The 14,024-nt window shown below is 43.2% G+C and overlaps 1 protein-coding gene across 1 annotated transcript in view; it reads left to right on the top strand.

Moving 5' to 3' along the window:
- CACNB4 (calcium voltage-gated channel auxiliary subunit beta 4) overlaps positions 1–7,934 on the top strand; it is a gene marked incomplete at both ends in the record, with an annotated part of 43,539 nt that extends 35,605 nt beyond the window's left edge. The window contains 2 exons of the mRNA XM_079539194.1: positions 3,706–3,891; positions 7,674–7,934. Coding sequence (XP_079395320.1) covers positions 3,706–3,891; positions 7,674–7,934 — 447 coding nt within the window. The remainder of the gene's footprint in view (positions 1–3,705; positions 3,892–7,673) is intronic.
- Between the last annotated feature and the right edge of the window lie 6,090 nt (positions 7,935–14,024).

Raw genomic sequence — 14,024 nt, forward strand, 5'->3', positions numbered from 1 at the left:
AGCACAGTGTCACTCTCCAAGCTGCTGGCTACAGTAACTGTAGGTTGTTTGCTGCCTCATCCTTGTCTTCCACTTGGAGCAGCGCAGAAAGATGTCAGAGCTACCACCGGTTCTGCAGAAGTCAGCAGTATTGTGTTTCTCACACACAGTTTACACTGAATTGTTATGTCTGAAAAGGACAACAGGGAATTCCTGTGAGCCATGCAAGTCCAATCAACTTAAACAGTGTTGGTAGTACAAAACAAGTTCTGTGGAAGTGTCTGCCTTCCTCACTCTCAGTGGGTATGAGCCAAGTGAATGGAGTTGCACCTGCACCTGTTTGAATACAGCTGGTGCTGCTGACGCTGAGCCATCCCTGCAAGCTTGCACACAGCACCTCATTTTTCATTCTTCACATCTTGAAAGGTGCATTTATTCTTCCACCTGCACAGAGGAACTTGTGTGTGTTCCACAGCCTGAACTGCTCATTCATTCATTCAGTCACTTCCTCTTATTCTACTCAGCTTTGTGCAAACCCGTTGAAATGAAGCAGTGGCTGTTATTGAAGTGCACATTGTGCACCATGTTGTGTGAGCTGTAGCTCGTTTGTTGCATCACAGCACTTGGGTTGTGCATCTCAGGATCCACTAAACTCTGCCGTAATCCTGGGTGCTGCAGTTCTGCTGTTGCCCAGGACAACAACGGAAGACCCTGCCTGAATAAGAGAAGTGTTTCCAATTTTCTGAGTTGCCTGCACTGTGCCTGCTGCTCTTATGGGTGATCCCATAGCCCCAGCTGGCAATCGGGAAGAAAAGAATAGGGTCTGGAATCTTTTGTGTAATTTAGGATGAGTGTCTTCCTGAATTAAGCAGTGTGGTGTTTTTTTTAAAGCAGCATTTGAATTATCTGGAAAAATCTTCTGGCAGTGATGCTGCTATGGAATCTAACTTGGGTTATTTTGGTATTGCCCACGGGCTGTGTTGAAGCCAGCAGGGTTTTCCCAAGCAGTGTGCAGTGCTGGCAGTAAGTGTTGGTTTGTGCTCGTGAGCAACTAGGTTTGATTGAGTTAAAATTAAAGGGCCAAGTTGATCCATGATTTAATTAAGTACACTGCTGAGACCAAAGACGTTGCTGTCTGTCTGCTGCACCAGGCCCTGCTCTGTCTGTTTGCAGGCTGGATTCCTGCAAGAGCAGTGTTTGTTTGAAGTGGAGATACTTGTGAGCCATAAAAGCCACAGTCTGCTTCATGTGCTGCAAGTCAGTCTTAAGCAATCAGGTGGTGCTGTATTGTCTAGACATTATAAAAATAGCTTTCTTTCTTAAGTTCAGGAACTGCTTTCATTATTAATTCCTTGCTAATCTTTCACTCCAGCCACGGCTGCCGCTGCGTGACTCCGTTAAGCAGAAATGTGGCTCAAAGAAATGTGAGCTGTACTAACTGTATGCTTTAGGTGTGCTGGTCATAGGCATCCCATTCTGGTTTCTCTGTACTTGACCTAGTGCACTTAGGATGTTTTACAGTGTGGCACACTGCTTTCCCCAGAACACGGTCACGTATCCTACTGCTGTTATGGTTGTGCTGCATTCTTTTTAATATGCTTTAGTAAAAAAACATTAAAAAATAAGTTTTTTCTACCTTACGTACATTAACTATATTCTATATTTTATGAGGGCTGCTCCAAAAGTAATGCCTTCTATATTGTTATGTTTAGTGGTACGGCAGCAGAGGCAGAACCTTCCTGCCATCATCCCATCAGGTGCTGTGGCTGTGTGACAGATGGCAGCAGAGGGACACTGTGACCAAATGGAGTCTGACATGGAAGTGCAGGTGGAGCAGAGCTGTCACTGAATTCCTCCACACGGAAATGTGGCACCTACTGACATTCATCAGTGCTTGTGAGAGTCTAGAGAGACTGACCTGTGGGTGTGTGAGCACAGTGAGGGGTTGCTGTATTTCAGCAGTGGTGACAGCAACAGCGGGTCTGACTTCTATAAGCCGGGCTCCTGTTCTTATGGCAGAAATGCAGAGCTAATGGTGGTGACTGTTGAAAAAATAACATTTTATAGCTGGGAATTTGCTCTGTCAAATAGTGTTATTGTGTTCTTTGTAGCTGTTGTTCTTTCAATGGGAATAAATAGGAGGCATTACTTTTGGAGCAACCTACATGTATATGGACCAAGGCAATTCCTCTTCATTCAGCATGGCCCAGGTAAACCCAAAGGTTGGATACCCATGGTTAGTGGATCTTAGCACTGAAAGTGAAAGAGTGTTAAGCACTTGCTTGCAGAGGAGGGAGCATTTCTTTACCACACTGATAAGGAAGAGGAAATCAATATCAGGGTTGTAGAGCTAACTGAAGTTCTGGAGCAGACTTGCAGGCGGCAGGTAGGTGCAAGTGAAGGTCTTGCACTTTTGAGTCTTATCTTGGAGAAATCAGCTTAGGACAGGTCTGACTGTGCAAGGCAGAGCAGCACGGTGTGGGCTGTAGCTGCTCCTGTGCCACCTGCACTTCTCATTTCCTGTGATGTTTTCACAATAGTTGTTTTCTACAGAGGTGAGAGAGTTAAGATCACAGATAAAGTACAGCATTTCACTGCTGATGATATGTTTATCTTTTTCTTGAGGAGCTCTGTGGTTCTGTGTCAGCATTTCACTGCTAGCACTCACTGCCTGTAGTGTACTTTGGCTCCTTGGGTAGCACAGAGCCTCTTGGCCCCAAATCCCTCTATGCTCACCAGGAAATGCTCCTCAGGGATTTTGCACTGAAAAGGCCTGAGGCAAAATGCCAGGATTTGCATTAATGCTTCAGTAATGATCCTGGGTGAATTGAAAAAGGTGTGACCTGCATGGCTTTGTGGATGTGAGGAGTGGGGCCGTGCAGATAGCTGGCAGAAGCAGAGGTGCTGAGTGGCATTGCACTGTGCCTGGGCAGAGCCCTGCTCTGCACTGCCATCACTGTGTGAAATGCTGTGCTGAGCGTGCTTCACTCCACAAACGCATTCTGACTGGGATGTGAGAGGCAATGTAAAGTGTCCCAGTGTTGCTCTGACAGACAGCTTTAGTTCCTGTCTTCTGTTAGAATGCTTTGAGCAAAATAAACTCTTTGCTGGAGTCCTGTGCCTTCAGGCGTGCTGGGCCCCACAGTGTCTGGTGAGGCTCACTGAGGGGAGAGCTTTGGCATTGGGTGACAGAATCACAGAATGGTTGGGCTGGAAGGGACCTCAAGGATCGTGAAGCTCCAACCCCCCACCACAGGCAGGGCCACCAACCTCAACATTTCATAGCAGCCCAGGCTGCCCAGGGCCCCATCCAACGTGGCCTTGAACACCTCCAGGGATGGATGGGGCATCACAGCCTCTCTGGCAGCTGTTCCAGCACCTCACCACTCTCATAGCAAAGAATTTCCCCCTGACAGCCAGCCTACATCTCCCCTCCCTCAACTTCAAAGCATTTCCCCTTGTCCTGCTGTTATCTACCCTTTCAAAGAGTTGACTCCCCTCCCATTTAAAGGCTCCCTTTAGGTACTGGAAGGCTGCAATGAGGTCACCCCTCAGCCTTCTTTTCTCTAGGCTGAACAAACCCACTCATGTCCTTTGCTTTGCACTTGCAGTGCTCTGGTTGCTATTTATTTAATTCTAAAGTATTAGCATGATGAGAATTGTTTAACGCCTCTCTCACTTCACCCATAACATTGTAATGAACCAACGCTTTGTTGTTGTGATCAGGAAATGTTTGATGTAATTTTGGATGAAAACCAGCTCGAAGATGCTTGCGAACACTTGGCGGAATACCTGGAGGCATACTGGCGTGCTACACACACCACCAGTAGCACACCCATGACTCCTCTTCTTGGGCGAAACCTAGGATCCACTGCACTGTCCCCATACCCTGCTGCGATCTCTGGACTGCAGGTATGAAAATGCATTTCAGCCCCCAAACGGCAGCGGAGGTCAGGTATTTTGTTGTTTTATTTTTAATTTTGGGGGGAAAATGGTGTACTGTGTTGTGTATAGCATAAGTTTTACGTGCTTCAGTGTCAACTGTTTGCTGTTTGGCCACAGCCAGCAGCAAGAATGCAAGCTGGAGGCCCATAGTCAGCGCAGACACAGCTGAAGCACTGGGACAGCTCTGGATTAAGTGGGAAATAAAACGGCTGCACACGTTGCTGCCATTTACGCTGGTATCACGGCCATATTAAAAAATGGCATTTTTTTAATCTGGAAAAAATGCCATTGCCAGTGGGATGCTCTCAGGTTGAGAATACACTGTGGCACAGCAGTGGAGCTCGTGGCTGCTGTAATTGGGAAGAACAGTTTCTCTAATGTCCCATTTTCTAACTCATAACTTCACAAAGCATTTGCATTTGGGTGATGAACATCCATGCTTGTCTCGTGTCAGCAGAATGCCTTCACCTTTTGAGTTCTTTGAGTGTGAATAATTCCCATTTTTTTTTACCCATTGAAAAAAATTGTGACCATTTTTCTTCGCAGGGATAGCTCAAAAACGGCTGAACTTTGACACTTCAAACGTGGCATGTAAATAGTCCTTAACGAGAAGTACGTGCTTTACTAAGTTTGAAAACAGAACGTGTTGTTGAAGTAATAGTTGTGAATGCTTGGGAAGATCAGGACCGTAGTGAACTCTAAAGTCTGAGCATTTCAGAAGGTGTTTTGTGCGTGTGTGACTTCCTAGGAATGTGCACTTTCTAACGTATGTCAAAAGTCGATTGAGCCAATGAGATTTGATAAATAATTCACCTGACAAATTTAACCTCTGTTCTGCTTGTAGAATGTCTGGAAGCAGGTAACGCTTTTGAAGGAGGTGACTCATTGTTGAGTGTTCCCAATGAAAATGAAGCTATTTTTTCTGTGGGTGAATGGCACTTCATGAAGGTGCATGGTGTTTGGTACTCACCTTTCTAATGATGTGCTTGATTCTATTAGGCTCAGTAAGCCGCTGTTTCCTGACTGGCTGAACGCACAAGCACTGTTCTGTTACTAATAAAGCACACATGTAAAATGTTGTCTCCATTTTCACTTGCCTTAAAATTTCAGTTTTCCATCCCGTCATGACAATAAAATACCATCTGTAGAACTGTCACCTCTTCAGTTTCATTTTGAAAACTGGGTGTATCCACAGAATTTTTTTCAGGCATTTATTTCTCTCTGATCAATGGACACCAGCAGTGACTGTGAAATGTTGCTCCATTTACTTAGGGAAAACTCACACTGAAGATGAAAATCACCCCTGTGCAGTGGGCTGGCTGAAGGTATGCATCACCTAATCCCCACTTCACCCTCATTGTGAAGGCTTAGCTGGGACTTGAATGGTGCTAGTTCTCTGCAGAGGGGTAAATTTCTCCCTGAGTGAATGATGCCCAGTTGAGGACTGCAGGACGTGGCTCTCAGTGCTACTCCAGCACTCAAAGAATTTGGGGGTTTTCACACAGTTGACTTGAAGACTTCCATCAATGGAAGTGCTTACCCACCGAGAGGATGTGTGCTAATTCCAGCCTTTGGAAGCATTTGTTTCAGTTGTAAATGTTCTGATGTCATGGTGGTGATTGAAGCCCTCACACATCCAAGGAACCAAGCTAGCTTAGGTGCCTATGGTTATTTAAGAATTCATACTTCATACGGCCTGGTGGCTCCTCTCTTGATACCTCAGGGAACCGAATATCAGAAGCCCCAAATACTAAAAGCCTCCAAGCTTTTTACAGCAGTCATATCTGAAACTGATGCAGATTTGCTGGAGCAGTCTGTGTTTTACCCGATCAGAATTTGGGGGTGTCTCTTTCTCACTCAACTGTCACTTGAAGTTTAGTTTATTGTGATTGAAGCTTCTAATGTAATCTGAACCTTTGGGCTTCATGAAGGTCATCAGGGTGAAGTCACTGGCATATGTACAGCTAAGTCAGACCAGCAGCTCCAGGTGTGTCCCATTACAGGTGTGTGGTGCACCTTCCAAAGCCTGTGGTCACTCGGTCCTTGGCTGTGAGCTGCTTAGTGGGGAGTGATGGGGATGCTCACATGTATTTGCAGGCCTCAGCAGGATGAGTGAACTGTCAATGCCAGCTGGGGCCAGTGGTTAGCGTTTGTGGCTGAGCTCTGGTTAGGTCTAAACCTATGTAGTTCATCCTAATTCTGGTGAACAGACTTGCATCCTGCAGTTCAGGTCGTGGGGATAAGTGCTCCTTAGGCTCCAGAGGCATTTTAAGGCAACTACCAAAGGCTGTGTCATGCAGACAGTGCAACCGGATCAAAAGTAATTTGGGATATAACAGCAGCATGTAACCACACCAGGTTTATGCCATGGTTACGCATCTCAGGAGGGAAATAGTGGGATCAGAATTACTATGCAATCACAATAAAGACTGAAAGATTTTAAGAAAATAACAGTTTGCATCCAGAGAAGAAATTACTGCAGGGAAGAAGGAGAACATGAGCATAGGAAGTTAAATTTGCAGCTCTCTAGTGAAGAAAATATATGGACTTTGACATACGGACACTGCTAAGACATGATGCTGCAAGGAAAACTTGGGCAAGGCATTGTAGAAGTTGCTGCCCCGTAATTAAGCACAAATTTGTAGATCAGCAGCTTTTCTGTGTCAGCTCACTACATGGAGTCTCTCAGTGGATAACCTTGGTAGCATCGATCCACACTGGGAGACGAGACATCCTATCTGCTGTGCTGTAATGTACACCCGTCTGCAGGGTTATTTAATTCCCCACGCAGACAAGCCTTATGTTATAAATTATGCAGTTTAACAGTTGCCACAGAGAAGATGTAGCGATGGGAGGAAGGTTTCAGAGCATGGAGAGCCTTGCCCGAAATTTCAGAAGGGAGAGGAGCAGGGAGTGCTGTGTGTGCCTGTGAACCTGAGGCCACAGGGCTGCAGCCATCACAGCAGCGTTCTGCTGGCACTGCCAGGATCAGAGCAGTGACTGTTATCTCAGGAAAGGGAAGCACAGGCCACGTTTGTTCTGAGCTGTACGGGTGAGAGGCTTAATGTGATGGCAGTAAACCGGGTTGTTGTCTGCATAGACCCCTTCAGTGTGCTACTTCATTGGCAAAATACATGAACCAATTTTTTTTTATGTCATAAACGTAATACGTCATTTTGGGAATGTGAGGATAGAAGAAGCTCATTATCTTACTTAAAATACTGCATTTTAGCTGGAAGAATTTGTTAATGTTTTAACTATCGCTTTGCTGCCCAGTTAGCTGCTGTCACTTGTTGGGTCGTGTGAAGTTTTTTACAGAGAGCTCAGGGAGCCGAACCTTTAAAAACAAGAGGGGAAAAAACCTTCTTCAGCTGTTTTCTGAAGATCCATAAACCTGTGGCAAACTGTTTCTAAGCAGAATAGAGGCATGAATGAGACTATGTTCATGATCAGAGAAAGGTGATAAATGCTGAATACATCAGCTCACTTTTCATGCTAAGCGACCTGTAGTGTTTAAGGTGGTGAATGCCATAAGAGACACGTTGTAATACCATGTTTGGTCTGCTTGCAGCTCTAGGAACCAAACTATTCTTGTAACCCATTCCTGTAAGCATACAGGTTTTAATATAAAACGAATTTCACAAAAGTGGATGGATGTTGAAAGACCTCAGAATAAAGTTTCAAAACTAGCTTAAAAGTACCCAATTCTCTTTATTTGTGCTAACGCTTGGATTCTTTGATACTCGTAGAGCCAGCGTATGAGGCACAGCAGCCATTCAGCAGAGAACTCTCCAATTGAGCGACGAAGTCTCATGGCCTCAGATGAAAATTATCACAACGAAAGGGCTCGGAAGAGCAGGAACCGCTTGTCTTCCAGTTCCCAACACAGCCGAGATCACTACCCTCTAGTGGAAGAAGAGTACTCTGACTCATACCAGGACACTTACAAACCCCATAGGAACCGAGGATCCCCTGGAGGATATAGCCATGATTCACGACACAGGCTTTGAGTTCAAGAACCTGGGGAAAAATAGTATTCATCAGTTGATAACTTGCCATAACGTAGCTAGGAAAAGCAATTCACCTCAATTTGGCAGATGTAATGCGGTTATACTGAGGTTACACTCTGCTGTCATTTGATGTTAAGTAGGGGACAAAAAAGTTATCATGCCCTTACGTTTATGCCCTGTCATATAGATTGCATTTTGTTGTTGTTTTTTTTTTTAGTACAGCATTTACATTGATAGCCATACCTTTTCTCATCGTTAGATATTAGGCACATCAGTTTGTAACTTAGGGTTATTATCGAGGCACTTATAAAGTAATTTCCTGTGCTGGAAATTCCAAATGACCAGTTCCAGTTGGAACCAATTTATAAACCAATTCCTGTTGGAATTTGGGTGAATTGACTGGAAAGTCAACCTGAGCATGTTGCAATCAAGTGAAAAAGATAAAAATGAAGAATCTGAAAATTAGAAACCAGTAGAAGCCGGAAAGTCAGCTACAGTATTTGTTTGCCGGAAGCTCAGTTTACATTTACAGTTAGAATAAAAGCATTTTATCCTAACTACTTCCTTCCAGAATGGCTTTTTCAGACAAACCAAATGTAAACTGTTGAGAGTGCCAAAATCACAAATTATTGCAGCAGTTACAAAATACTTTCCAGTTTGAAATTATTTTTAGAGCTGGCATAAGTGTTGCAGCAAAATGATTTCTTTAGTTTAGCCAGTACTGACATTTGTGTTGGGGTCAGCAGTGATGAGCTATGACACGACAAGGGGAAACAGGAACAGGAAAATGAACAAACTTCAGGACAGTTTGTGTGGTCAGAGGTTGAGAATAGTCTTTTTTTTCCCTCTCTCTCTTGTTTACCTGAATACAGCTAGTAGTCCCAAAATCATAGAATCATAGAATCACAGAATGGCCTGGGTTGCAAAGGCCCACAGTGCTCATCCAGTTCCAACCCCTGCTGTGTGCAGGTCACCAACCAGGCTGCCCAGAGCCACATCCAGCCTGGCCTTGAATGCCTGCAGGGATGGGGCAAATGGAGGAGGAGGGAGGAGGAGTACCAAAACTGGTACCGAGACACACAGTATTTTTTCTCCCATTTTGAGTATCCTGCCTTTTTAAATGGAAAATGCTACTTTTGCAACCCAGTGTGTAGAGTACCTCCACTCCAGTCCGTCTGAGTAGCTGCGTGTTGCAACCTTCAAAATCTGTCTCTGAATGTCTGAAAATTCCAGCATCACACAAGAACTCTCCAGAAGAACATCAGTTCAATCCCAGTAGTGAAATCTGAGGAAAGGGGGGAGGTTAAGGGTCCCTAAATGATAAAAGTGGGAATAATACGCTCATCAGAATTAGCATGCAATAAAAATGGGGAATCAGAAAATAATCGCTCACGTGTAGAGCTGACAATTTAAATTCAAAGAACTGCGATAAATCCTTGGAGATATTGCTGCCTTATTTCCTGTTGATCACTTATTTCACCTATTGAGTCTTCAGGTTTTTTTTAAATAGGTCAGTGTCTGTGAGTAGACCTCACGTCTTACATCATCAGTGAAGCCTTAGATCCAATACGATTGAAACAGTGAGCAGAACTGGCAGTTTTGTACAACACAGCAAGGTCTGTAAGCAGAGACTCCTGAAGTTCCACACTGCTTGTTTTCTAAAATTGACAGAACTGTGCTGAACGTGCGTTTCTGTATGCAGGTTCATGTCAAAAGTTTTTTCAAAGATGAGAGTTGTTGGCTTTTGTATCTGAGTATCTTCCCCAGGGTGGGCTTTAAGAGCACGTAGCACGAATTTCAGGGGGGAAATCCTAATTATTATGTTTTCTTCCACTTTCTGGACCAGTTAACAAAGATCACGGATATTTTCCACCACCACTGAGCCTGGTTATCTTCTTGATGTTAAAAACGAGAAAAGTAATTCATGTCCTGTCTGGTACAGCCAAAAATGACGTACATCTCTAGCAGCATTAGAAGATCATGGATGCATGACTGATTTGTTAAACAGTTCTACTGCCTCAGAGGCAAACCTTAAACATTACTGGATGATTCAAGTGGGCCATTGCCAAGAAAAAAAACTATTAAATACCTGCATCCATTAGAGTAACAAGTGTTAAGAATGGGTATGACAGACCTGATCCTGTTGGATTTTCTTCAGCTGAATGCTCACAGATTCCAAAAGTGCATTTAGGCTGAGAAAGCACAGCAAGATGTGGTCTGGGAATGGTAGCTACAGCTGCCTTCTCTAATATTTTCTGCTATAGCACAGTGGAGCATTCTCCAGTAATTTTTACAAATCTTTGTTACATGTACAGCACACATACCTGCATGAGAAAGAAGGCATTAAGCAAAACATATTTTCTATAAGCTTTAATAAGTTTCTTGTTTGTGTGCATTAAAGTATTAATTGCAAAGGATGCACTGAGATGTATAAAGCTAGATTAGACAGCTGTTTATCTTTATTCTGTAGTAGCGTTAGGGATCCGATCATTTAACTGCTTGAAGATATTTGCATTTTAATGGCAGGTAGCTGTGAAGCACCTGCATATATTTTCTAGTAAACAAGGTTACTGCTTTATCATTTCCTAGGCAAAAATGGCATTTATTTCTAGAGCCTTTTGGAGCCTTGTTTTTAAGTCTTCCATGTCATGCTAGTAAAGGGAAAGATCGACACAACACATAGGCATAAATTCCATCACCTGCAGCATCTGAAGTGCCAAAACAACTTTGTTCTAATAGAAACAAGCTTGCGAGGGATGTTATGTATTGTCTTGGAAGAACCCATGGAGATCCTTTATTAGATGGGTTTAAGGTTACCGTTGTATGTAATTAATTTACCCTCTTCGCTCCCATTGCCCACTGCATTTTAAATATAAGAAATCAGTTACAAAAGGTCCAGCAGATCTCATTGCTTGGTGTTTTTTCTTTTTTTCTTTGAGGACAGGTATATCTTTAAGCACAAATATACTGGACATGCTAATAGATGGTTAATTTATTCTAGATACGAGCTACTGGAACTCTTTCATTTTACACAGTAAATTATTTTTAGGAAACACGGTAATCAGTAAAAGCTGCAATGTTGATCAGGACGTGTTAACTCATAGTGTTTGTATTAGAACTGCAGCAGTGCTAGGCAGCTGTATTGTGATTTATTATGCAATGCTGCTATATACAGCTGTGAAGTTCTGTATTCCTCAGTGAGTACAAGTAATTTTCCAGTCCTCGTACCATTTCTTCTTATTATTAAAATATTATTAAGCAAAGGTCGGGGTTCTGTTCCTAAGCTCTAGCTTACACAGAGAATTTTAGCTGGCTTTTTTGTTACCTTATGTTTTTTTCATTAGGAGACTTGGGCTAACAATAGCTCAGCCAATGAAAGCGATACGACAGTCTTCACATCTAAAGACAGTATAAGGCGGTGCATTCGTATGTTTTGGATGAATTCAAGTATTGTCAAACTCTTGAAGGCACTTTAAAGACAATTCATTGTTAAATTCCTAATTTAAAATACTTCCTTTTTGGCAGGTTGCATTTAGCAGATGTATGGGTTCATTTAGTGGCCACGTAGACGAACATTTATCCCGTGGGGTGTGCAACTCACAACTGGCTGTATTTCTGCAGTGAGTAAATTATGAAATTGCTGTTCAAAGGAACACAATGGAAGCTATTCTGTATAAAATTATAGTTTTATAAACAGCGGGCCAGGTTCTGTGGTTGCTTTCTAAACATTCGACCTGGTAAAAATCAGTTCCTCTGCTTGAGAACTACTAGTGCAGCGTGGCCCTACACCTAGATTGTACCTCGAGAAATCCTCTTAGCCCCAGACTGTGTTCATGATGAGCAGAGCAGATCCTGGAGCACGCCCTGGCTTAGATCTGATGTTTCTGGCTTGCTGTGCTGGACCCAGGTGCACTGGGTATGGTGGGCTGGGAGGAGGCTCTGGGCTCCAGCAGGCGGTTGCTGGTGGCCATATGCAGAGTGGTGGTGCTGGCTTTCTGCAAGGAGAGGCAGTACCACTGGTTTTTCTCTAGGTTTGCAAGCTTTTTCTCAACTTGATGACTGGGGTGGTAACCTTTTGCACCCCTTTTAAAAGAACGTTTACACATAACTTGTGAGAATCAAAATTGCAAGTGGGGAGTGGTGGCTGTAGGAGTAAGGAGGCAGCGACAGTTGATTGAGATGTGCACAGGCCCTCAGCTTACAGTTCAGTCTGACTGCAGGTCTTCTGAATCCCATTTGTTCTCAGTACTATGGAGTCCTCTGAAACCTCTCCAGATCACTTCACTGGCCCTAACGTTCTCAAAATAGTATTGCTAATTTAAGTAAATGAGGGCTTTTGTTGGTATTTTGGCTTTGAGAATATCTTACACGTCACTCTGATAGATTTTGTTGTCCGAGTACTTGTGAAGCCTGGCCTTGACTCCATGGTCTTCATTTTTTTAAAGCAAAAGTAAACACTGTGAAGAAGAAAAAAATCAGATGCACGTTGGGTAGAATATCAGTAATACAGATCTGTTTTCACTCCTGAAAGTCATTACTATAAAATTGAGTTACATTCCCCAGTTGGCTTTTTAACACCACATTTGAGTTAGTTTTCTTCCTGGATGAATGTTTTAATGTCAGTTTAGATTCACGAGGTTCTGCTATCTTTTGCTGCAGTTGCCTCTCATTCCTTCAAACCTGACTTCTCCAAAGGGTAAGGAACTGTAAGGCAACGTAGTGTAGCCAGCTTTAACTTTGGGGGAAAAAATGAAGCCAAAAGTACTTTCCTTCACCAGCAGTCATCTGAATGGTGATTGTTGGGTTGTTATTTCAAATCCAGTTTATTTTACATAGAAAAATAAAGGTACGCATGTCTTTAAAAGTACAGGGATATTTTAATAATGCTGTAAAGTACTTGCTTAAAAAAGAGCTGAAGATTCTGCTGTGTATCAAAACCTTAGTTAAGCTGGAGACAGAAATGTTTTTCCTGATGCACAATCCATATAAAAAGTCCAGAGAGACATTCCAAGTGGATCCACGCAGAGGTCTGGGAGGAGGTGGAAATTATTGGAGACAGTAATGAGTGTGTCACTCATTTCATGATTCATAGCTAATTCCTTTGAGAGGGGTGAAGCTAGAAGCAGCACAGCCTTGGTCTCAGTGATGCTTCTGGCTTGCATTCGACCCCCAGGTTTCTTGGCAGTGAGTTACTGTGTGGCCTGGGCTACAAACACCTGCTGCTGGGCACAGTGGGTATTGCTGCCTTGTCTGAGAGTCAGTGCTTGCAGGGTCTAGCCATAACTGTCACGTACCACTTATCACACGCCTTACAAATGGTTCCTGAAATACAAAGTAAAATCAACTGAATGCCAGAGCCCCCTTTTTTTTTGCTTCCACTCTGTATAAGCAGTAGAAAATCAATATAGTGAGGAAGTAATATTGTACAATACAGAATCGTGTGTTTTGCCAATCATGTAAAAACGGAGCAAGGGAAAAGAAGCACATTTGTAATAGCACAAATTTACAGTAATTCCACTATTGCATTTGGCATTGTGTTTTTGAAAAAAAAAAAATAGGTATTTTGATCCAGCATTAATGTATTTATTGCATTTTCAATCCGTTTAACTTGTTGCCTGATACTTAAGCATTTTATTTCTAAGGCCTTGCATTTTGCATATGACTTGATTTTTCAATGACTTCATATTAACTAATGAAGAAAGAACCTTTTAAAATTACAAAATCTTGTATTCGTTTCTGCTGATTTCCTCCTCAGAACTGAAATTCCATAAACAGAAGCAAACTTCCGATTCAGTGTATAGATTTTGGCATCTGACTGATGAATATAGCACTCCTGTCCGAGCAGCCCAAGGTCTGGAATGAAATTCCCTGTGAGCTCTTGGGGCCGTAGTGCTGCATGCCATCGTGTGCCAGGTGAGGGTTTGGGGGAGAGAACATTGCACCTGAGCTGCTTCGGGAGGGTCAGCCCTACACTGCCACTGATAGTGCTGTGCGTTCAGAACTGAAAGGACAGCAACTGTTCAGGCCCAGGTTGGGCTGCCGTTTGAACAGCCCGATCCTCCTCTCGTGCCACAAAGTGAAATTGCACGA

The sequence above is a fragment of the Tetrao urogallus genome (genome assembly GCF_951394365.1).
Source record: "Tetrao urogallus genome assembly, chromosome: 8".
Classification (NCBI taxonomy): domain Eukaryota; kingdom Metazoa; phylum Chordata; class Aves; order Galliformes; family Phasianidae; genus Tetrao; species Tetrao urogallus.